The following is a 22447-nucleotide window of genomic DNA, read 5'->3' as shown; positions in this document are numbered from 1 at the left end:
CCCTTTTCTTTCATGTGCTTACTTAGATTTTTCTTTAATGTTTTGTTGGGTTCATCTCTGCAGACCTGGTGACAGCCTGTGTCCCTTTACCCCTGGTAGATTACTTGTGGAAACCACACAGTGGAGAAGGCTCAGCTGATTTTTACCTGTGGTACATTCTGCTCTGGTCCCCAAGGGGGTCTGGCACTCATAGCAATTACGTCACTGAAAATCTTGGTGCAGTCAGTCCTGTGTTGTTATTTGTGTCTCTTTGTGAAAAGCCCCTCATGATTAAAAAACTGATCTACAGGTGCTCATTAGACAAAATTGTCTGTGTATGTAGTGCAAGAGAGTGATATGAAAGACCCCAATAAAAATGAAAATACAGCAGTTTTTTTTTTTTTTTCTTCCCACCTCCACTGTGCTCTTATGCTTGGCATTGGTAAACTTGACCTTAGCCTTTCAAAATATAGAGAGAACAAGATTTTACCTGCCCTATTGCCTGTGCTCTTTGAATTAGTATTGTGTTGGTTGATGTGGTGTTTTTGTGTTTTGTTGGTTTTTTTTCTTTTTTTTTTTTTTTTTAAGACCACTTCATTTTTTTTAGTTAAGCTGCAAAACAGCTGATGAGATTACATAGAGGACAGGATTATATAGAGAAGACAGGCAGATGGGTATTTGAAAGTTCTGGATTTTTTGTTGAGTTCTGCCAGATCCTGTCCTGCTTGCCAGCCTTACTATTTACTATTATTTTAGGTTGACCAACAGCCAAGAAAAGCAGTCAGGGTATAAAACCTGTATTAATCCTCTGATTTAAGGCTTCATACATCTGAACAGGTAGGGCGTGAAGTACTTTAACTAATTCTCTTACTGTTCACCTCAAATACCTCTACATAAAGATAAACCAAGGAGTACATGATTGCTGGAGCATATCCCAGGGAAGGAGTCAGAATGTGCAGCTGGAGGTAGGGGCAGAGCTGCTGCTTCTGGGTGTTTCCTCTTCCATCCTCACCCCCCAATTTACAGCAGATTAAGTATAACATGAAACCACATGCTCTTGGTGTTGACACAGGCACACCTTGTTATGGCCTTTTGTCCCTCCATATTCATGCTCGTAAAGTTGAGATAATATCTTTGCAGAGTGCAAGTTCCTGTCCTTCGAACTTCAGTGCTATTGCATAATGCAAAGTGCTAATACATAAAAATGTAATAGTGAAAAGTTGTAGCTGACTAGTAATGTCATGCTGCTTTTTTAATGGTGCTATTCTATTAAAAAAATGTTAGTTTTTCTTAACCAAAGTGATCTGCCAGCTCCATAATGAAAAATATATTATTGGTTTTTAAATTATTTTTAAATCTGCTGAGTTAACTAGTGGTGGAAATGTAGTCTGCATTGATCATCAGGAATACTGTGTCTTTATTTCACCTCCAGTGGTAATCAGCTGCTTGTATAGGTCTTAATGAGCAGAGTGGCTGCATGTGGAAAGCAGAATATGTAGGAATGACCTATCAAAACTTTTACTTGTGATAATATATGAAAAGGAAGAATTTTTTTTTTAATGTTTATTTCTGGACGGAGTGGAAAAATCAGTTTTCCTTTTCCTGTTCACTTTCCTCACATTTTTGCTGTTTTACAGCTTGTAGTTGGGAATAGAAAGTTGTAACTGGGACAGTTAGCATGCAGCATGGACTTTGCTTCTTGCTGTGCTAGTCTGATAAGAACAGCTTACTTTTTCTTTATTCTGGTTGGTTACTTTCTCCTTTCCAGCTAATAGTATGCTTGGATACTTTTAAGGAAGAAGCAAACCTTTTCCAGTCATTAAATATATTTTTGGCATAGATATTAGGAAATAGCTGTTTCACTTTACTCACTGTAAACTAATGTTTCTTGAAAATTAATTTCCTTCTTCTAAGAATACTTTTTTCCATAATGGCACATATGTAAAACACTTACAGAAACCAAGTAAATACTGTGTTTTCTTCAGTGATTAAATTAGCAGTCTTGAGGTTTCTTATTTATTCACAACAATGGATAGAAATATCTGTCTTCATCTGACAGAAAGTTTCCTTTTTTTTTTTTTTTTTAAATGAAAGCGCTAAAGCCACAAAGGAGATGCAAGAGTTGAATGTAGAATTACCTTCAGTTGGGTGTCATGAACATGAAGCACTGTATGAATGACAATTACTGTTAATCTTGCTGGTATTATAACCTTGTTTTCAAAGAACAAAAATCAAATAATAGCTTACAGTAAGGAAGGTTTATGTGCTACATCGCTGTACATTTGTTTTGACCATGTTAATGGCTCTGTTTTAGTCCAGTGGAGTTGGGCACTCACCTGAAACTGGTGTATGATTGTCTGAGCTACACTGATTTTTCAAGCATAGCTATTCTTTGATTATGTGATTTGAGACTTAAAAAAAAGATGTCCATCAAGTGGTGTCTTAATTCAGAGTTACTGTTTTGTCCTGCAAAGGAAGGATGGAATTACCTGATCTTGAATCAATGGCAGAAAACTTCCAAGTTCTACTTCTTAATAATCATAATACTAGTTCACACATTGCTTTCAGCCCCAATGAAAAGTCAACGTTTCTGATTTTTATTTTGGTATTTAAGTGCTATATACTGCAAACTCCCCTAAATTGACCAGTTAAGCGTGAAGAACTTCAGAAGAGAACAGCAGTCTTAAGTTAACGTGGCCATTTCCTTGTCATGCTGTTACTTGGGGTAGATTTGGTATATTTTGTGACTTTGTGCTTTACTATATTGCTGGCACCACAGCAGCCCTTGGGTTACTGATGTGCCTTCCCCAATTTACAAGAGATAAAGTTGATGTGTTGTTGTGTGTGTATATTTTAATAAGGATTTAATAAAGAAAGTTAATACTGGCTTTAACACTTCCTGGTTACTTCTGGAATATGCCTGCATCAGCCAAAGGTCTCTTAAAGTGTTTCTGACAGAATTTGCAATGCAATTGACTGGTGATTGTTTGTCCTGTTGCTCAGGCTGTTTGGATTACGTATAATTCTTACATTTCCTGAGGCTTTAGGAGGCACCAGGACAATTCCTCTTGTGGTACCACTCCTCAATTAGAGTTTGAATTCCAAACACAAGAACAGTTCTGCTGTAACTTACATTTGTTTGAATGTAGTGTCTTCAAAAGTCCAGAAAGCTCCCAGGTATGTCTAACACCTGTGGCTGTGATAATGGGATTAGTGTGGCATGTTTTAAGCCTGCTTAGGGATCATACACATGCTGTGCTTTATATGTTTGAACATTCAGCAAATATCCTTAGTGCAATCCATTTCTTCCCCCTTACTGTTTTCTTGGGATTCTCCATCCGAATTTGGGGAGTGATGGTTTTCTTTTTGCACAACTAAACTCCTGCACTAGTTTTCCTTGTGTAGAGTTGGTGAAAAGTGGAACTCGTAGTGGAGCAGCTGCTGTCTGTTAATAGTCTTGATCCGCTGTTATAAGACTTCATCAGTCCTGGTAATGAAATTACAGATCTGACCAAGTGACTTTGTTGCTAGGCTGCCTGTCCTCTGAAAATCCAGTTTTTCTCAGCTTCGACTGACCTTTCTAATGCACTGATTGCTGATTCAAGTACAGTCGTTAAACTTCAATATCCTCTCCATGGTTCCTAATCTCTTGGATATCTGCTGGACCCTCAATAGCAGAGGTGAATATGCAAGTGTTCCTGGTTACAGTGGCTTCTAGAGCAATGCATTTGTAACAGGAGTTCTTAAATTGCTTCCATAAATGGATTCTTTCTTTATTCCAGATCTGTGGATGATAATAGGTAGGTTCAACAGAAGTTTTTGAGTTCTGAAAAGACTTGGAGTCATGAGGATGAGAAGATGCTAATTTGTATTAGAACCAATTTTCTGAGGTTTTTTTTTCTTTTTAAACTCAACAGCAAAATACAGTGTTTTTGTCTCACCTTCCTGTTGCACACTTCAGCAGCCTTGTTTATGTTTTCACATCAACCAAAATGCCAAGCATTTGTGGGAGCAAATAGGATTCTTGGGGAAAAGGGGCTTTGGGGGCTGACTTCAGGTGTTGTGGGATCCTCATGGATAGAATAAGCAATTCAGAGACAGTCCTCAATCAAGAGAATGCTACATTAGAAACCAAACTTCACTGTTCTTGAGGCCTGACTCACAAATGACTGGAGGTGAGGAGGCAATTCTGAAGAGGTATTTCTGCACCCAGCTCCTGTGCTTGTTCAGACTTTTGCTTTTCATGCCTCAAATCCTAACACAGGGCATCTCAAATGTGATTTTTTTTTTTTTTTTTCCTGACCTGTCAGTATTGGGTCTAAAAGATGCTGGGGGGGTCGTATGGGGGAAGAAAACAGCAAAACCAGAAAAACCCCAAACTTTGCCCTTTTCTATCTACACTGAGGCTAAGTAAATTTGTTTTTCCATAGTGACAGTGATTTTGCTTGTATATACAGCATGTAATGTACAATACGCACAACTGGCTTGGAGTTGCATAAGGACTTGGCAGATGTCCAGTGTGTTTCAGTTGCATTGCTGCTGCTTGCCAGGAAGCGGCAATGCAGTGTCAGAATGAATAAGTACATTTGTGTTTGTGTTGTTTTATTGGTGGCTTTTTTTGGGTGTGGTGTGTTGTTTTTTTTTTTTTTTTTAAAATTTTTGTTTTTATTTTGTATTATGATAGATGTTTTAGATCTCTCAATCTATGGTTGTTTTATAGATGAACATATATCTCAGATTCCCTTTTAAAGTGAAACCCTTAAATCACAAAATCTTTGTAAACTAAACCACTTCTGAATGTTCCTGTGGCTTGTTTTCTGAATTAAATGTTTTTATTTGTAGAATGCTTGCTCTTGTATGCTGTTGTAGGCTATGATTCTTGAAGCTGTTTTATGTGGAATAAAACATAAGAATGGGAAAAAAAAAATTACTACTTTCACCAAAAGAAAATGTGGTTTCAAAACATTGTTGCTAATGGTGACTGTGCACATGTAAAAATGGCACCACTGTGTTGCCTGGAACTTTGTGTTGTATTGATGTGTTGGTTCTGGGTGCATTGGAAACCTTTTCCACCAGCTAGGATAGCTTGTATTCCTTTGGTGGGGCGTGGCGTTCCATCTGGACACCACATCCCTGAACATCAGCTCAGGGGCCTGTTGAGAATGGACTAACATGTAGATCTGGGAAAGCGGCCGAGCTTTTTGGTTCCCTGCCGGGCCGGGAGATTGTGCGGAGTTCTGCCAGGATATCCTTCCACTCTTGTTTATCTCAGTGTTTCACAAGATTGGCTTATGTTGCTTAAACATGATTTTGGCTTTACTGGCTTCTTAAAGTTAATGCCATAACTGCATTGTTCTCTCAAGGATGATCTTCCTTTAAAAAGTTCTCATACATCTTTCCTGTTCATTGACATGGAATGAGGCAGTTGCCTTCAGAATTTGTCTGGTTAAATGTAACACGCTTTTCTTTACAATGTGCATTATTACATATATTACACTTTGTTAAATTTATAGCTACTTTTTTTTTTTTTCTTCAGAGCCTGTGGTGGGAAATGCAGTAACATAGTTACAACTGGAAATGAGAGAATTGTGCAGTTAAATCCCTTAGTTTACTTAAACGTAATTCACAAAACACAACCTTGTAATAAAACTACTAGGCTAACTTACTTTGGGAAGTTAACAGAATTCCACTGTGAATGGGTTACTCTTTTAATGAACAGTGAGAGCAAACTTGTAAGTGAAAGGACTGTGCATAATGAATTTTGAAAGTTTTAAAACAAATTTGAGGGCTTTATATAGAATTTGTGTCAGTTTATGTTAACAAAAATCAAATGGCCAGTCAGTCATGAAGGTTAAAATAATTGTAAATTCTGTTAATTTCAAAAGTCGTATTAATAGGGATATTATATAAATGTCCATATCTAGTATGAAAAGTATTAATTCTGCCCACTTCTGGAAGAAGTTGTATTAAATTGTATTTTAGTGCACCATTAGAAAAATTACAGGAAAGTTACTCTTTAAATAGAAGACTACTTTGTGTATTTTTATCAATGCACTTGAATCTCTGGTTTTACCTGGTGCACTTGAAGATTAAAAGCCTTCATTACTCTAATTTTTGATGTCTTTGAAGTGAGTTGCTCAAATTGCAAATTCAGTTTTTATTTTTGAAAATTCTCCATATAAAACTGAAGGTTTTAAGCGTTTATTTTGTAACTAATGGGAGCAATTAATAATTGGAGCTAATACCCATTTTAATGATTTAACTTGACCTTGACATGATTTTTATATATATATATATATTTAATGTGCTTTTCTTTCTTGCAGCTTTCCAAGACCAACTTCTCCAACAATAATGATTTTCGGGCTCTTCTGCAATCTCTTTATGCCACGTTCAAGGAATTTAAAATGCACGAGCAGATTGAAAATGAGTGTATCATTGGTTTACTTCAGCAACGTAGCCGGACAGTGTACAATGTGCACTCGGACAACAAACTCTCAGAGATGCTTAGCCTTTTTGAGAAAGGGTTAAAGAATGTAAAGGTAAGTAGGCTATAAGAAGAGGTTGTATCCTAAGGGAAGTATGCTGGGATTATGTTTTAGTTTACCTCACATTTTCTTGATACTCTACAAATAATTTAAAGCAGAAGAAAAAACATTTTTAGTTTCTTGATACAGTAGTGGAAACTTTCCAGTCGAAACACCAATTCTTTTTGCCATTCATCACAGTTACAAAATTTTTAGTAAATTTTTTTTTCAGGGCTGTATTTTGTGGCAGAAATCCATCACTGCGTAATTGGAGGCATTTTGGAGAGGTGGCATGAAAGTTTCAAATGTGAAGACTGCTCTGCTAATTGGTCAGAACAGTTTCTGACTACAGACATTATGTTTTTTTATTAGTTTGTTAGGAAACCCTGAGTGTCTTTTTTTGTGGCGCATAGCATTTTATTGTTGTCACAAATGGAGATGATTACCAGACTTAAAAAAAAGAGCGTTGTTGTGTTCTGTTAGTGAGTCATGTACTCCTTCCAGTAATCTGTTGCTCAGTGATGTTGTTAGTGTTCCAGTTCTTAAGAAACTGTAAATGTTATTTCTCGAGTTGGCTTTTTCACAACTTAAAGTTGTTAACCGCTTCTCCAGTAGAATCTTATTTGAATTCTGCTGTGTCTTTCCTCTGGGGTACCCAACTCAACTCCCCCATCCTGTACTCTTAAGAACTATAGTTGCTAGTAATAATTTGACATCCTTTGTCACATTTCTAGTACACATGGTCCGTATTTTCAATAAGGAAGACGCTAAATATGCAGTTGATTCATTCTATTTTACTATTTAAGGCTGTGTTTGACTTGAGTATCCTGCAAATAATTTTTTCCCTGTGTATATCAAACCTTAAAATTTGTCTTAAGCTGTGTCCATTAATGATTTGTAAAAGGAAGCGAAGTGAAGGAGAAGGGGAAATTTAACACACTTGGCTTTGTGTTATGCCTTCTCTGGTAGGATGCTGGTGTTATTCCATTACTTGACTTCTTAAGTATGGAAAACCAGATTTCTGTAGCTCTCTAGATATGTTAACTGTTTAAGTTTTTTTTTTTTTTAATGTGATTACTGTAATTTAAACTGATGGCTTAAGCTTTTTTTTTTTTTCTGTAATAGTGAGGGTTTCTTGATGTTGTAGAAGGTGGAAAATAAAAACTTACAACATTTACTGTAAGAGCTATGAGGAACTCCAGTATGTTGCAATTATTGGGGAGACTTCAGAACCAACTTCTTATTACTGGCACAGAGAACAAGCTAACAAATTGATAGATGAGGTTGGTCTACCTTTAGCATTTAAAAGTCAGTTACATCTTTATTTAAGGGGTTCTTTAGTTTCCAGAGTAAATATGTATAGAACATGTCTGTCTATAAATTCTGATTGTAGTTTGGAAGCTAGAATTGTAGAATAAATAATGTGAAATGTATGCAGTTAAAAGATGAAGTGGAACTGCTGTATCCTAGAACAATTCTTATGCAGAATATGCAAATACTTATTCTGTTCCTACTTGAACTTTGGGTGAGCTTGTAGATTGGCAGACTTCAGTCTTTGCTCCAAAGTAAAAATGTGATTAGACAAGTTAATTCATATCTGGTAACAAAATAAATTAGAATTAGGCAGGAAGGGAATACTTTGTTCTGCTTAGTAACAGGCTAGTACAAACTGTCAGCTTGTCATGAACTGTAAGTGAGCATATTCTTGCTATGAAATAGAGCAAACATGCCGCATGCATGGGGAAGACATAATGGGCTTTACTCTGAAAAACAGTTCAATCCTTGAATGAATGGACAGGATTAGGTTATAGTTAAATCTTTACTTTCTTCTCAGAATGAATATGAACAGCTAAACTATGCGAAACAGCTGAAGGAGAGATTGGAAGCCTTTACCAGGGATTTCCTTCCTCATATGAAAGAGGAAGAGGAGGTAGGTAAAATTTTTCCTCAAATATTATCCTGATCTTCCTTGGGGTTTGGAATGACTGAATAGTGACAAAGGGCTCAGAGGTTCAGTTTTTTCACAGTTCTCTATTACTCTGCCAATTTGCATTCAGGGCTGTGGTATCATTGTTCTGTTCTCTGACTTCAAAGTGACACATTCCAAAACAGTGAACATATTGAAACATTATGATGAAATTCTGGTCCTTTAAAAAATTGATGATGAAAGTCCACTGGGGCTGGAATTTGATTGCAGCAGGTAATTACTTAAGGGGATGTCTAGCAGAACTTAAAGGAAAAAGAGAGGTCCTGTAAACCAGCGCTTCATGACTCAAACTGACACTCCCAAACAGCCTCTGACCTATATTGGACACATAGACTAGTACTGCCAGTCTGATGATTTATGGGTATCCAAAAACTCGGAAGCATCTTCTGAGGCGAGTAAATCTTCCGAAGTCTGTCCAACAGAAATATTTCCTCATGTTTTTCTTCTGTGCCACTTTGCATTCCGTGTGAGTATCTCGATAAATTATCTCGTTTAAGCAACTTTAATCACTTCCCTTTTCTGTTGGGGAAAACAGTAAAACAGCTTGTCTGAGACTACGCAGTGATCCACTGGCAAGCAGAGGGTTGGGACTCAAAACTTCCATCATCCTGTGTTTAGGTTCACTTAATGTTTGACATGTTTTACTTGGAGAGAATTTGGAAAGGAAAATTCTGTGTTGGTAGGTCTGTGTAGCACTGTTGACTATCTCTGTCAGCAATAAACTTCCCCCCTGCTTTGCTTTAGGTTTTCCAGCCTATGTTGATGGAATACTTTACTTATGAAGAATTGAAAGATATTAAGAAGAAAGTAATTGCACAGCACTGCTCACAAAAGGAGGCTGCAGAATTCAGAGGTCTTAGTAAGTGGAATCAAGCAGAAGAACTTCAGAAGGTCTTTAAGTATTCTGTGGACGAGAAGGCAGATCAAGGTGAAACATCTAATTAAAGTTATAATAATTTTCAAACTGCAATTTCTATCTAAAAAGACACACCAGTTCTATACCTAAAGTTACGTATGCACAGTTAAACCAGTTTTTATAAAATGGAAATTTCTTCAAACCAGTTTTGAAACTTCAGGGACTTTACTGTTCGATACAGGCTTCTTGGCAGGTTGTAATGTAGATAGTACTTCATTCTTTACCTGTTCTTGACGTTTTTCCTCTTCCTTCCTTCCCATGGTAATATTTGAGATAATGAACAGGCAGAAATTATAATTAACTTCTGATTTCATTCTTCCACTGAAATTGTATTTTCTGTTTGCAGACCCTGCATGTAATTATTGGTTTTTAGGACCACTTTGTAAGCTCTTGTTGATGGCTTAATAAAAGAATAGTTAGCCAACTCACAATATTTCAAATTAAAAGCAACTCACCTTCCCCAACTCCACTACTTAACTTTCCTGGGCTCCTCAGGAATCAGGAAGGAAGGAACTGTGTGTGGAGTAATACAAGGGAATGAATCCGTGCAGCATGTGAGTAGGTCAGATGAAACGTGCGTTCTGGAAGTGGGTATTTAATTTGCATTCATCTGTAACTACCTTTCCTGATGAGGGCTGGAACAGAAGGATAACTACTAAAGTGCACTTCAGGCTTGTTTTATGACTGTTGAAACAGCGCAAGTTGTTTGTCTTTACAGTTTTCACTCTTGACTAACAAAGTAGAGTTGATGTGCCCAAGAAGGGGTAATTAATGTACCAAAAGTGTAATACTGGGGTGTGACACTGATAAGTAGAGCAAGCCCTCATGAACTGATTTTGTGCTGGTGATAAGATGTGAAAAACTACTCTGTAATCAGATTTTTTTTTTTTTTTTTTGGTGAAACTTGACTTCTCTGAACTACTGAACTGGTCATTTTCTGCCCTCCAGGTGAAGCCTTCAGAAAAGATCACGGTCCGTGGTGTGAAATGCTATTGAGTCTGAACAGATGAATGTGATAGAAGTAGCCTTATGGCATTACTTGCTGTTACGTCTAACTGGAATACCAGTTTTGGGACAGTAGTAATTCTGCAATGGTTCTGTTCTAGACTTTAGGGAGAAGGAAGTATGTGTCCTGCATCCACTTTTTAAAAATGGAATAAAATAACACAGCTTGCCATCCTGTGCAGCTTGAACTGCATTTTAGTGTGAAATTCTTGATAGTTTACCTGTAGCAACTTGCCCGGTATACAAACAAATATATAGATTCATCAAGTAAAACTGTATTTAATTGTATTTTTTGAGGTAGCAATAGATTATCACGGCATAAAGTTTACATTATACTCACTTTTGAAGCTTTTTTGCAAGAAGAAACCTGATACTTGTCGTGCTGTAAAATCTTGTGTTCTTTGTGTCCTAACTTTAGAAGTAAATCCCCACTAATTCGTGAAACCTACTATTATATTTCTAGGGACTCCTGAAAACTATTTTAGAAATATTTTTTCGCAAGTAAGTTGTCCTCAAATAAAACATTAAAAATTCTCTTAAAACAGCAAACACCCCACTAGCCAAAACACTGAATTTGTTATTTTATATAGTTTGCAGCTTTGTACTGTCGTGATAAGGGGGGTATGGGAGAGCTATGGGAGATGGTTCCTGCTGCTGTCCACTGAAGTATTAATTACAGTGGTCAAATTTTAGCCTCTAACCTAATATTTAGTATTACTTTACAACCTGAATATCTTGTCACCATTCAGAAGTTAAAATTAGTTATGTATACTAGCAGTTAAAGCTAGAAATAAAATGAGACAGCTGCAAGGAGTTGAGCATGGGCTTCTTGCTGTGTCCCAGCTTTCAGTGAGAGTGATCCCAGCTGGTCGATTCTGGGTGCTAGTGCTGTTTCCTGAGAATGTGGCAAAGCAGGTACATATATATATATCATCTATGGCATAAGACTTTTTTTTTTTTAAAGCATTTAATTTGTTTTCATTTATAGTAGATACTCCGTACATCTTGCTGTGGTTGAGCAGCAGCAGTTTACTTTTGTCCAGGGCTTTTTCTGGACCCTTGTGGGGGTCAGGGTTGGAAAAAACTGCCAGTGGAGAAAATGGCAAACAGAAAACCAAGCTGATATTTTTTCTTTATTTGTTCAGTTTAAGGTGGTATTACAGTGAAAGTTTTTTAAAGCCAAAGCGATACCTATTTTTTTTTTCAACTCTTTCGCCAAACAGCTGTTTACATTTTTTTCAGATGTTATTTTTTTCATTGGCCTAGTCAAAATGTGGGTTCCACTATTCTAATTTAAAACTGTGAGGGTGTACTTCACTTAACACTCACTTTCTGTATTTCAGAAACTGAAGTAACAGGGCACACCACAAATATTACTAATCTTCCTCCTGAAGTAATGCTGACCATTTTCAGTTACCTTAACCCCCAAGAGTTATGTCAGTGCAGTCAAGTAAGCACTGAATGGGCACAGTTGGCTAAAACTGGATCTCTCTGGAAACATCTCTACCCTGTTCGCTGGGCCAGAGGTAAGCTAAATTTAATTCTTCCTTTGAAAGCATGTCAAAGGTCAGAATTTCTTAGTCTATAGAAGAGAGTGCTTGAGTATAGGCTGACATGTGCAATGAATCTGACAGCTGAGCATGCTGGAAGGGTGTACCCATCTGGTGAGGATAGTGCCCTGAAACTTGGTTAAATGTTTAAAAGCCTCAAAGCATACCTGCATCTTGTAGAATTAGAACACTAGAAGTTGTCTTGGTTGTCACTCAGGAGTAGCTCTTGTATACAAACTGTTGATTAGTTTTACTGAGGTTTGTTTGCTTGTATGAATGCTAAAAAGTATATTCACTAATACAACATCTTAATTATCATTTAAGAATTTAAGGAGTTTTGGATTTTAAATGCTGCTGTTACACCTATATCAGGAAAATTTTTATTTCATTAGGTTACTAGGTAGAAATAAAGTATGTAAGTGCAGAACGGAAATTTAAAACAAGTGGAGCCCTAACATTTCCTCAGAATCTCTTACTTTTTGTATTCAAACTTCAAAGAACTGTATGAATGTTTTAGTATTGATTCTTCAGATATGTTACTTCAATAACTTCTACTGCAGTAAGGATTAAGTGGTTTTATATAACTTCTGTTTCTCAAACTCTCCTGTTAATTAATATTTCCTGTTGACAAGTGTAACCTTTGCGAAAGTACTTGTCAAAATAGACAGAATACTCTCTGTTCCAATGAGGCCAGTTACAAGTCATCAGAATCTTATTTGTAGGTTTAAATATTTCTATTTTTATTTATCCTTATTTATGTGAATATTAAACAATCACTGGAGTACGGCATTGCAGGCTTCACAATTGCTGCTATGTCAGTGTAGGTGAGTAAATAGCAGACAGTCTGTGCTGCTTAATAAACAATATTTTATGTGCCTTTAAGATTTTTAAGAGAGAAAGCTAACGATATATAACTTAAATTTGGAGATACATAAAAGCTTAAAACTTCTTTCTGGCCAGACCTTTATGACTTCTGAAATCTGTATAAGGCAGAGAGGAGTTAAATGACTTTTGGTCTGAATTTTTTTTTGTTGTTGTCTTAATCTTACCGAAAAGAATAGTTTTGTCCTTTGGCTGCAAAAGGCTGAGCGGAGAGGTTTCAGAGTTCAAATTGTTAAATTTTTATTTTTGGCTAAAAATTAGTCTGGATAATTCAGTGCTATGCAAAAAAAGGTAACTGGCAAGTGTTTAAAATTACTTATTCCTAAACCTGTTTTTGGCAGAACAGGAGGGTAGATTTGTGACATACTGTCTGCACCACTGCAGTTGTTTGTGCAGAAGTGCTCTGAACTGGGTAGAAGCTTCTCAAATGGGATTTGCTGCCAGAGGGAGAAAAAAGAACATAAAACTACAGGCTTAGTTTTGATTTTTTTCTTTCCCCCCTTCTAGTACAGAGAGGGCTTCTGAGCCTTCTTGTGTGTTAAAAAGATGGGTTAAAGAAGATGAGAAATGTTACCAAAACCTTTTGCTTTGCAGTTGTTGATAATCAATTAGAATTTCATTGTCACTTGCTCATATAGGAAACCTTGTTCCTTTAGATACTGCACAACAGAGGTTACTGGTGCTTTAGGGGGGTAGCAGGATCCCCCACGAGGGAGACAGAAGGTTAAGCTACTTCTAATATGTCTGTGCTCAGGGAGGCAGCAGACCTGCTTATACCAAGCCAAACACAACAGTAAACTCAAACTAGAAGTAATTTAATAGCTTGTGGAGAGGCAGTGCCTACAAGTTGGAACAGTGGAGCTGTTGCTGGTATTAGTGTTCATCCAGACGTTCTGAAAAACTATTGTCTGTTGATTTGAGTCATATATGTTATGATCGAGTATTGTATAGCTATTATAAGTAGGCTACTTCTGGAATGGGGTTTCTTGATCCTGGAGTGGTCGTGTGCAGTGACCAAAAACGGGCTAATAAAATAGATCCTGGTTGATTGAATGTTTGTACGATTCCAGAGGAAAATGGAAATGTCTTAAACCTAAATATCTTACTAAAAGTTGATGGTTAATATATCTACCAGAAAGAACTTCAGCTCATACACAGTCCAAATATTCTATAATCGCTTCTGCTATTTCTGCAATCATGTTGGACCCTATCAGAAAATAATGACAACAGGCGTGTCTCAGAGTGGCATAGTAGACTGTGAGTTCTGTAATGGTCCTGAAACTGTTCAGGAGTTGTTTTAAGCTTTAAAACTTAAATGAAGTAAGAATTATGTCCAGGTTCAGTCCAACCATTGTTGAGATGAATGCAGAATTCATTTATATCTTTATGTCAGGTATACTAAGAAGTTATCATTGCTGTTTTCTGCAGTGATGAGAAATTTTAAATTTTCCTCCCCCTTCTTTCTCCTTTCGGGGGATGAGTAGGTGATTGGTACAGTGGTCCTGCGGCAGATCTTGAGACAGAACCTGATGAGGAATGGGTGAAAAACAGAAAAGATGAAAGTCGTGCTTTCCAGGAATGGGATGAAGATGCTGACATAGATGAATCTGGTGGGTAAATCTGATTTTGGTGAGGTTTTGTGTCTCTTTTTTTTTTTTTTTAATGGAGTTTTTTTCTGTAAAATCAGTTTAAAATACATTTTTTTTCGTAGTTTATTCCAGTACATTACAATAATGACAAATGCAATAATGCTTATGTTCTATCTAGATTACATGCTTACTAAGCCAAGCAGAGTTCTACAGTAAAGAACTTGAAAGGAGTGCTCTTTTTTCCCATTTTTATCCTGATTCCCAGTGGGTGAAAAACAAGAAGAGGAATGAGGGGCAAGGTGGGGGAAGAAGCAGGCAGCTGGTTTTAATAAGCTGAATTAATTCGTCTGGGAGAGAGCAAACATGAATGCAGGTAGAAGAAAATTTAGGAGGATGTGTCTGGAATTAGGAAGGAGGTAAAAGCTAGGCTTCATCTCTTCATTATCTTGCATCCTAACGCATTCTAGGATTAATTTAAAATTCATCTTACGCTGTTATATTGCGGGATATGAAATGCTTGGTTAAGATTATATTTCAATGTATAAAGCAAGTTGGTGGAAACAGCTGCCTCAGACAGGCCTGAGCAATACATAATCTGTAGTAAATATTTCTCTATGTGCTTTAATGATAATTTTCTGTTAAGACCTTTACTGTTTTTACTTGCTGTTGGAGTTAAACTCTTCAGGACTGTCAGAAAGGCAAACAGCTTTTAAAGATGAGGCTTAATTTGTATTTTGAGCTACAGTTCAGCAAAAGTCTGATGTAAGGTACTTTCTGAAACTTACGCCTTATAAAACTTTCTTTAGTTTCCTGAAAACTTGTTTGATGTAAGGCAGCAATGTGAATTCCAAATGACTCAAAGCATATTTTCAGTCTTTCTCTTTGGTTTTATTTTGGCAGAAGAAGCAGCTGAAGATTCACTTGCCATTAATATAGCACAAATGGAAAAACGTTTACTTCACGGCTTAATTCATAATGTCCTCCCGCATGTGGGCTCCTCAGTGAAGACGTTAGTGTTGGCCTACAGCTCTGCGGTGTCTAGCAAAATGGTATGTCATTTGAAACTGGCATTTGATAATTGTGGCTATGCAGCCTCTAATTAATAACTGAGGAGCTTGAGTTTAAAACACTTGGGTAGTGAAAATGAGCTGGAAATTCAAGAGAATGTTAATTTGTATGTTGCCTCTTGACACCATGTGCAGCCTTATTGGCTTGTGTCTTTACTGATTATTTTCCTTTTCCAGGTTAGACAGATCTTGGAGCTTTGCCCCAACTTGGAATATTTGGATCTCACTCAAACTGATATTTCAGACTCCGCGTTTGAAAGGTTAGATAATTGTTGTTTCCTTTAAAAAAAAAAAAAAATTACAAATCTGGGGGGGGGGGAACCTTCAGGTATGTCTTGGCAAATACGTAACTTGCCAATAAAGAGACAAATAGAGAAATCACATTCAGGATTCACATATAACTAAAAACTAAACTAGAATAACAAATCAATGAAATAGCAAGTGAATAATGTAATTTTGTAATGGCCAGTTAAAATGCTCTGTCTTCAGTATTGGATATGTATTAGCTATCAATTTGTAGCTATCCATAACAATTTTGTTCTAGTATTAGTATCTTAAAATTGCCCATAGATTTTGCAGAGTCAATTAGTTATGGTAGTTCTTGGTCCGATACAGCTGGCAGTGTTTGGAGTACTGCAATTTATTGATTAAATGGTGGGCAAAGCTCTAAGGCTTAGATGCAGTACCTGTGGATTCCTGCAGAAATTCCATTGGTGGCAGTAGGTCTTATTGTGATATTGAAACTTGATGGCTGTTTTAGTGTCCAATACTTTCATCATACAGCGCTCTCAAGTCTTCTGTGCTAACAACACAGAAAATTTTACAAGTGTGGATGCTAGCGCAAGAAGCTTTAGTTGAAGTAAAATTCCTTATGGAATTTCTGTGGCTCAGAAATCAATCTTTGTGAGATCTTGTCAATCTCTAGTGAAAGTGATATTATTTGCCACTTCTCATATATGTATATTTTTCAACACCCCAATTTATAACTAAAAAAATGAGTTTGGCTTGCTGTAAATATAAGTAATAACTTATGGAAAGTAAATTGTAGTTAACATGAGCTATGGATAAGTAAAGGTCACTTAGGTATACAGGGGTGAGCTTTTGTTAATATGGAAAAGTTTGATTTCATTACCATCTCTAATCCTAATCACTTTTGTGGAATAATTAATACTGTACATAATTTATTTCATGAATCCAGCTATTCTCTCTGAAAGTAATGGGAAATGACAGGAGGGTATGTAACCTAACTACACTGATATTTCAATATGTATAAACAGCCAAGCTTGAGAAACTCAAATAGTACAAATTACAGCTCTTAAAATACTTTGAACTGAATATTTCATCTCAGATCTTTTTTTTTGGCAGGGTGAAATTGCTAATTCATCTTTTTCAGCTTTCTTAACTGTGGTGTCTAGTAACTTAGATGGCTCTTGGTAACTGCATTATACACAACAGAAGCTGCTTTTTGAATTTGTTGGCACACATGTATTTTGTGTTTGCAGTCTGATTTGCTGTTTAAAAATTTGTTCAATGTATGGCAAATTTGAAGTCTCAGTAAATGAAAAAAATACAGGATGTTACTGATTCATGATTCATTTTGCATTTCTTTAGCCATAATTTTTCTAGACATATATACAGCACTCAGAGTATCAAATCTAACCTGTTTGGGGTTTTCTTTATATATTCTGTGAATTAATAGAAGTATTTTACTTATGAACTGTTCTTTTGTATATTTAACCTTGACACCTATTCCTGATCACACACAAAAAAAGGACAAAACAAACAAAATACTTTTTTCCCTGATTTCAGTTGGTCTTCAGTTGGTTGCTGTCAAAATCTCCGCCACCTTGATCTGTCTGGATGTGAAAAAATCACAGATGTGGCTATAGAGAGGGTTTCCAGAGCTCTGGGTATCATATCAACTCACCACAACAAAGGTATTCTGAAAAGCTGTCGAAACAAGAATGCTAAGACTTTGTGGAAAAACAGAGAAATTACCCTGCAGTCCAACAAGAAGTATAATTGTTTGCGTGAAATCAGCAATGAAAACCTCATTGAGGGAGGAGATGGTGAGCAGCACTGGACTAAACCTGACAGCTCAGAAACCTTCAGTTCTGCATACGTGTGGATGCTGGATGCAGATGATTTAGCTGACATTGAAGATGCTGCGGAGTGGAGACACAGAAACGTTGAAGGGTTTTGTCTTATGGAACCGACATCCCACATTAATTGTTCTGGATCTTGCTACAATAGAGACATTTACGGATTAAGGACTAGAGGGTGGCAGCAGCACTGTGCTTCTACTGACTTGATTTATTGCGGTCACGCATTTTGTTGTGCTGGGACAGCACTAAGAACTATTCGACCACTTCCAGAGTCCTCTGCACTGTGTAAAAAACCAACAAGGACTAAGCAGTCAGAGAAAAAAGACTTGGTGTACTCTGGAAGTGAAAAACCAGATGAAGAGACTGCACGAGTTCTTCAGTTTCTCAGTCTGTCTGGATGTTACCAGATCACAGACCGTGCTCTCAGGTGAGGAGACATTTTTGAGCTATTTTGCTGGAGTACATTTTTTCTATTTAATTTGTTGGCTTATGCTGGGGTGAATCTGCATAGTTTCAGTAAAAACTTACCAGCATTACTTCAATAAAAATTTTCAAGTAGTTTTGCATCTCAAAATATTTGTAGTACCAGAGCAGAATACTTTCTCCAGCTTTTCCTTCGGGGATTTAAAAAAAATTAAATCTTTTAGATGTGTCCTCTGAAGTCAAGTATTTTCATGATTTGTTGTTCTAGGCAGTATTAATGCTTTTAGATTTGAGCTTTAGTGGTTTCTTATTAAGAAATTGTGTTGATCCACTTTTTTTTTCTTTCTCGTAATGCCTGTTACTATGCTTGAAGCTTTATAGAACTGGAGTAACATCTCATTTAACCTGTCTGGATAATGACATAATTATGGACAGGCTCAGTAGATGGGCCAAAGCCAAGGGTCACAACAACTCCAGGCAGCGCTACAGGCTCAGGGAAGAGTGGCTGGAAAGCTGCCTGGCAGAGAGGGATCTGGGGGTGTTGATCGACAGCTGGCTGAACATGAGCCAGCAGTGTGCCCAGGTGGCCAAAAAGGCCAACAGCATCCTGGCTTGTATCAGGAATAGTGTGGCCAGCAGGACTAGAGAAATGATTGTGCCACTGTACTCGACAATGGTGAGGCCCCACGTTGAATCCTGTGTTCAGTTTTGGGCCCCTTGCAACAAGAAAGACATCGAGGTGCTGGAAAGAGTTCAGAAAAGGGCAACAAACCTGGTGAGGGGTCTGGAGAAGCCGAGGGAGCTGGGGCTGTTTGGCCTTGAAAAAGGAAGGCTGAGGGGAGACCTTATCACTGTCTGCAACTACCTGAAAGGAGGTTGTAGGGCCGTGGGTGTCAGTCTGTTCTCTCAAGTAACAAGTGATAGGATGAAAGGAAACAGCCTCAAGTTGCACCAGGAGAGGTTTAAATAGGATGTTAGGAAAAAGTTCTTCACTGGAATGGTTGTCAGGCACTGGAACAGGCTGCCCAGGGAAGTGGTTGAGTCACCATTGCTGGAGGTGTTTAAAAGATGTGTAGGTGTGGTGCTTAGGGATGTGGTTTAGTGGTGGACTTGGCACTGTCAGGTTTACAGTTGGACTCGATCTTCAGGGTCTTTTCCACCCTAAATGATTCTACAATAATTTCAGATGTGCAGAACATCATGTTAAATATGACTTCATATAAAAATTAAAGGAGTAGAAAAAATAGTTGAAGTTGACTTGAACATTGAGATGGCTTCAAGAGAATGACAAAATTTCCTATGTGTGATAGTATTTGTCGTTGATGTTTTGTGTCAGAAAAATGTTATTATTGCTTCTTAATGAAAATAGGATGAGGCTGAAGTACTTGCTGCTCAGATGTGCTGCAGCACTTAGGGCTAATTAAAGCTGTTTGGAGTGGGAAGACTTCGTGCCTACCTGTGCTGTGTGCTGTAGGCAACTAAGAAGTAGCATGAGGCTCCGTGGGCAGAGATTTCTCTCTTGGGAGACTTCATCCTCATTTGATGTTCAGAAGTACCAGCTGTTCAAATGTCTCCTGCAGTGGTTCTTCTGACACTTAACTCTTGCACTCACCAGTGTTAGTCTTTCTCAGTGTAAGCTTCAGATGTCTGTGCTTTGTGTTTGAGCTTGTTGCTGTTCCAGTCTTGGAGCAGACTGGTACTGCTGAGTTTCGTTTGGTGGTGATCAAGTCATGCTGTGTGTAGTTTGCATGTTACTGGTCTGTTTTTTTCATAACTCAGTAATCTAGCACCAAAGGGAGACTGGGCCATTGAGTCATGGGAAGGGTTTAGTTGCGGTGCCAGTTTCCCACTGGTGCTTTCTTGGATAAAAGACACTATTTAAGAGCTGAGAGTGTGCCGCAGCAAGTGCTTCTTGCACTCCACACCATAGTTTGAGTCACTGAGGAAAGAGAATGAAACCTCCTAATAAAAACATTTGCCAGCTCATTTCATAGAGAAGTTGTTAAGTGATGGCTGGTTTTGTGGTCAACAGCTCTGCTTCTGCCTGCCGACAGGAGAAAGTTGTGCTGTGGTGCTCTGAAAGCATTTTCAGTTTTATGTCCTGGCTTGAATCTGCAGCTGGGTGGTTCAAGCCTGGTGTTTTTTCAGGTGGATGAGCTTGTTTGTGCTTGAACTTTTGCTGGCTGCCCTGTGAGCTCACAGAGAAGCTCTGAGTGATTGCTCAGGTGTGACACATCCAGGAAGCTCTTGCATCAGCAACCAAACATTCTTGCACTTGAAGGAAAAACACAGAATTACACTTGAATAATAAGGTGGTGTGTTGGCACAGAGAGGCTCTGCTGTCAGCCCTTGGAAAATAAAAATTTGGATTCCAAAATAATTTTAACCCCAAATTATAAGACACTGGAACTTTTGGAAGTGTCATGCACCAAACTTGGGAGTGTCATGTTTTTTGGAATTGGTGGTGTATTGGAGAAGAATGTCTTGGTAGTTCTTTGAAATACTTGGTCATCTCTGGAGTAATTCTTAAACAAAGTGATTTACCATTTAAGTCTGTCAGAAAGAATTGTTAGTTTCTGTACAGATCGGTTTATATTTCAGGTTGGTTATGCAGCTTCAGGGGTGATCACCTATGTATGGTATGAAACTGCCAGATTTAAAACTCTGTGTTTCATTAGAGGTGTGGGTTTTGCTAGAAGACGCAGTGACGTCTGACTTGGTGATGCAGGGGAGCACTTGTGAGTCTGGCGCGGTGCGGGCTCCTGACGCCTCTCTTGTCTGTTCGCAGGGCATTGACTCTGGGCGGAGGACTGCCGCACCTGGAACACCTCAACCTCTCGGGCTGTCTCTCTGTAACCGGTGCAGGCCTGCAGGATTTAGTTTCTGCGTGCCCCTCCCTGAACGATGAACACTTTTACTACTGTGACAACATTAACGGTAATGTCTTTTTATGAAGATGCGATGCTCTTCTGGGGAGTGAGGTTTGGTTTAAGGACGCTTTTTGAAACAAAACAAAAAGAGACACGAAAACCTCACTCTTTCTTTCTTGGCTGTGTAGCACTGAGTTTCACAGGTTAATTATGAAATGACAACTGTTAAGCCAGTTTTTCCTCATTTGTTCTCTTGGGGTTTTTTGCTTGACACTAGTGACAGTTCTGTATTTTTAGTCCCTATATCTCAATTTAGTTTAGCATAAGTAAAGAGGGTAGAAAGTAAGTCTCCATATAGCTAACACACACTTGCCCTCTCAATATCTTCACTGTAAATAAAATAATTCTATGTTTTCTCTATGGTCATAACTTCAGACAGAGACTTAATTAGACTGGTACTAACACAGTGATTTTTAGGAAAGGAATGATGTGTTTTGCTGTGGTTCTGGTATAGGATATTTTTGATCCTATCATCCTGTGTCCTTATGGAAAATGTGATTTAGTTTTTCTGATTTTGCTTACTCAGTAGCTTAGGGATGGATCTAAGCTGGAGAAGGATCTGGATGAATGCATAAAATACGTTTATGGTTCAAGTCTTTTTGGTGTTTACCACACTGGAATTCAGTCTATTATGTCAGGTCCAGTAAGCATTCATAGCATTACAGAGAGGAACCATGGTGTGACTTGTATTCCATGTGTGAATTTAGAACAGCTAAGTGCAACAGAAGGGAGAAGGAGGATAATAACTAAGTTCACAGGATGATGATAGCTAATGATGTGTAAACCAAAACTATGTTCCCTGGTAGTTCATGGTGTTCAGCTCAATAATTTGCATCAATATTGAGGTGCAGCCACAGCAGGGGTACAGGCTGCCAGAGCTTTGGTGCTTCAAATACATTCATACTGATAGTTGGGTATTTGATCCACTGAAATTGATACAACGTGATGCACCTGGATTGGACCCTAATATTAGATGTGAAAGTATTAAATAATATTTTGCTTCCATAATTGTTGCACTTTACAAACTTTTTTGACACTGCTGGGTTTTTCTTTTTGTAGTTTTTTTGAGGTATTCGCTTTTTGTTAATTCCTTCCATTCCAACCAGAATACATCTTTTAAAATCTTCTAGCATTTCAACCTGAAAATTTTAAGGTTCCTCTTTAAAAATACATCACTGCCTCTCTTTCCTGCATTGTGTTGACTTTAAAGATGGCTTCAAAGACCAGTTAAAAGCCTTTTACATCTGATTCCTTGCTGCTTTTCCTGTTTTCACTTCTGTCAGTAATACCAGACTTGATATTCTGGTTTGTCTTCCAACACTTCTGTTTCTCTCTGTTCCTGAAGTACGCTGTGTCATCTTAGCTTACAAAGCCGGAATCTCTTGTGCGAGTCCACCACTTTAAAGCTTGGCTGTTCCATAATACCCCCAAGTAATTATTTATATTTGAAGAGAATACTTTTTAGAATTACTCTGTCAAGTTGCCCTGAT

At 37.7% G+C, this 22447-nt stretch overlaps 1 protein-coding gene across 2 annotated transcripts in view; it reads left to right on the top strand.

Annotated features, from left to right (window-relative positions):
- The window catches only part of FBXL5 (F-box and leucine rich repeat protein 5), a 35617-nt gene that overhangs the window by 6643 nt on the left and 6527 nt on the right, over window positions 1-22447 (top strand). Inside the window, exons 2-11 of one of the 2 annotated variants that reach the window (XM_071808588.1) lie at window positions 6303-6518; window positions 8338-8433; window positions 9235-9418; window positions 10355-10378; window positions 11755-11937; window positions 14328-14453; window positions 15333-15481; window positions 15677-15759; window positions 17309-18031; window positions 20816-20964. In XM_071808588.1, coding sequence (XP_071664689.1) covers window positions 6303-6518; window positions 8338-8433; window positions 9235-9418; window positions 10355-10378; window positions 11755-11937; window positions 14328-14453; window positions 15333-15481; window positions 15677-15759; window positions 17309-18031; window positions 20816-20964 — 1933 coding nt within the window. The remainder of the gene's footprint in view (window positions 1-6302; window positions 6519-8337; window positions 8434-9234; window positions 9419-10354; window positions 10379-11754; window positions 11938-14327; window positions 14454-15332; window positions 15482-15676; window positions 15760-17308; window positions 18032-20815; window positions 20965-22447) is intronic. The other variant, XM_065836424.2, reaches the window with a different exon arrangement.

The sequence above is a fragment of the Patagioenas fasciata genome, chromosome 4 (assembly GCF_037038585.1).
Source record: "Patagioenas fasciata isolate bPatFas1 chromosome 4, bPatFas1.hap1, whole genome shotgun sequence".
Classification (NCBI taxonomy): Eukaryota; Metazoa; Chordata; class Aves; order Columbiformes; family Columbidae; genus Patagioenas; species Patagioenas fasciata.
The sequence above is the reverse complement of the archived record's forward strand: the minus strand, read 5'-3'. Positions and strand labels throughout refer to the sequence as shown.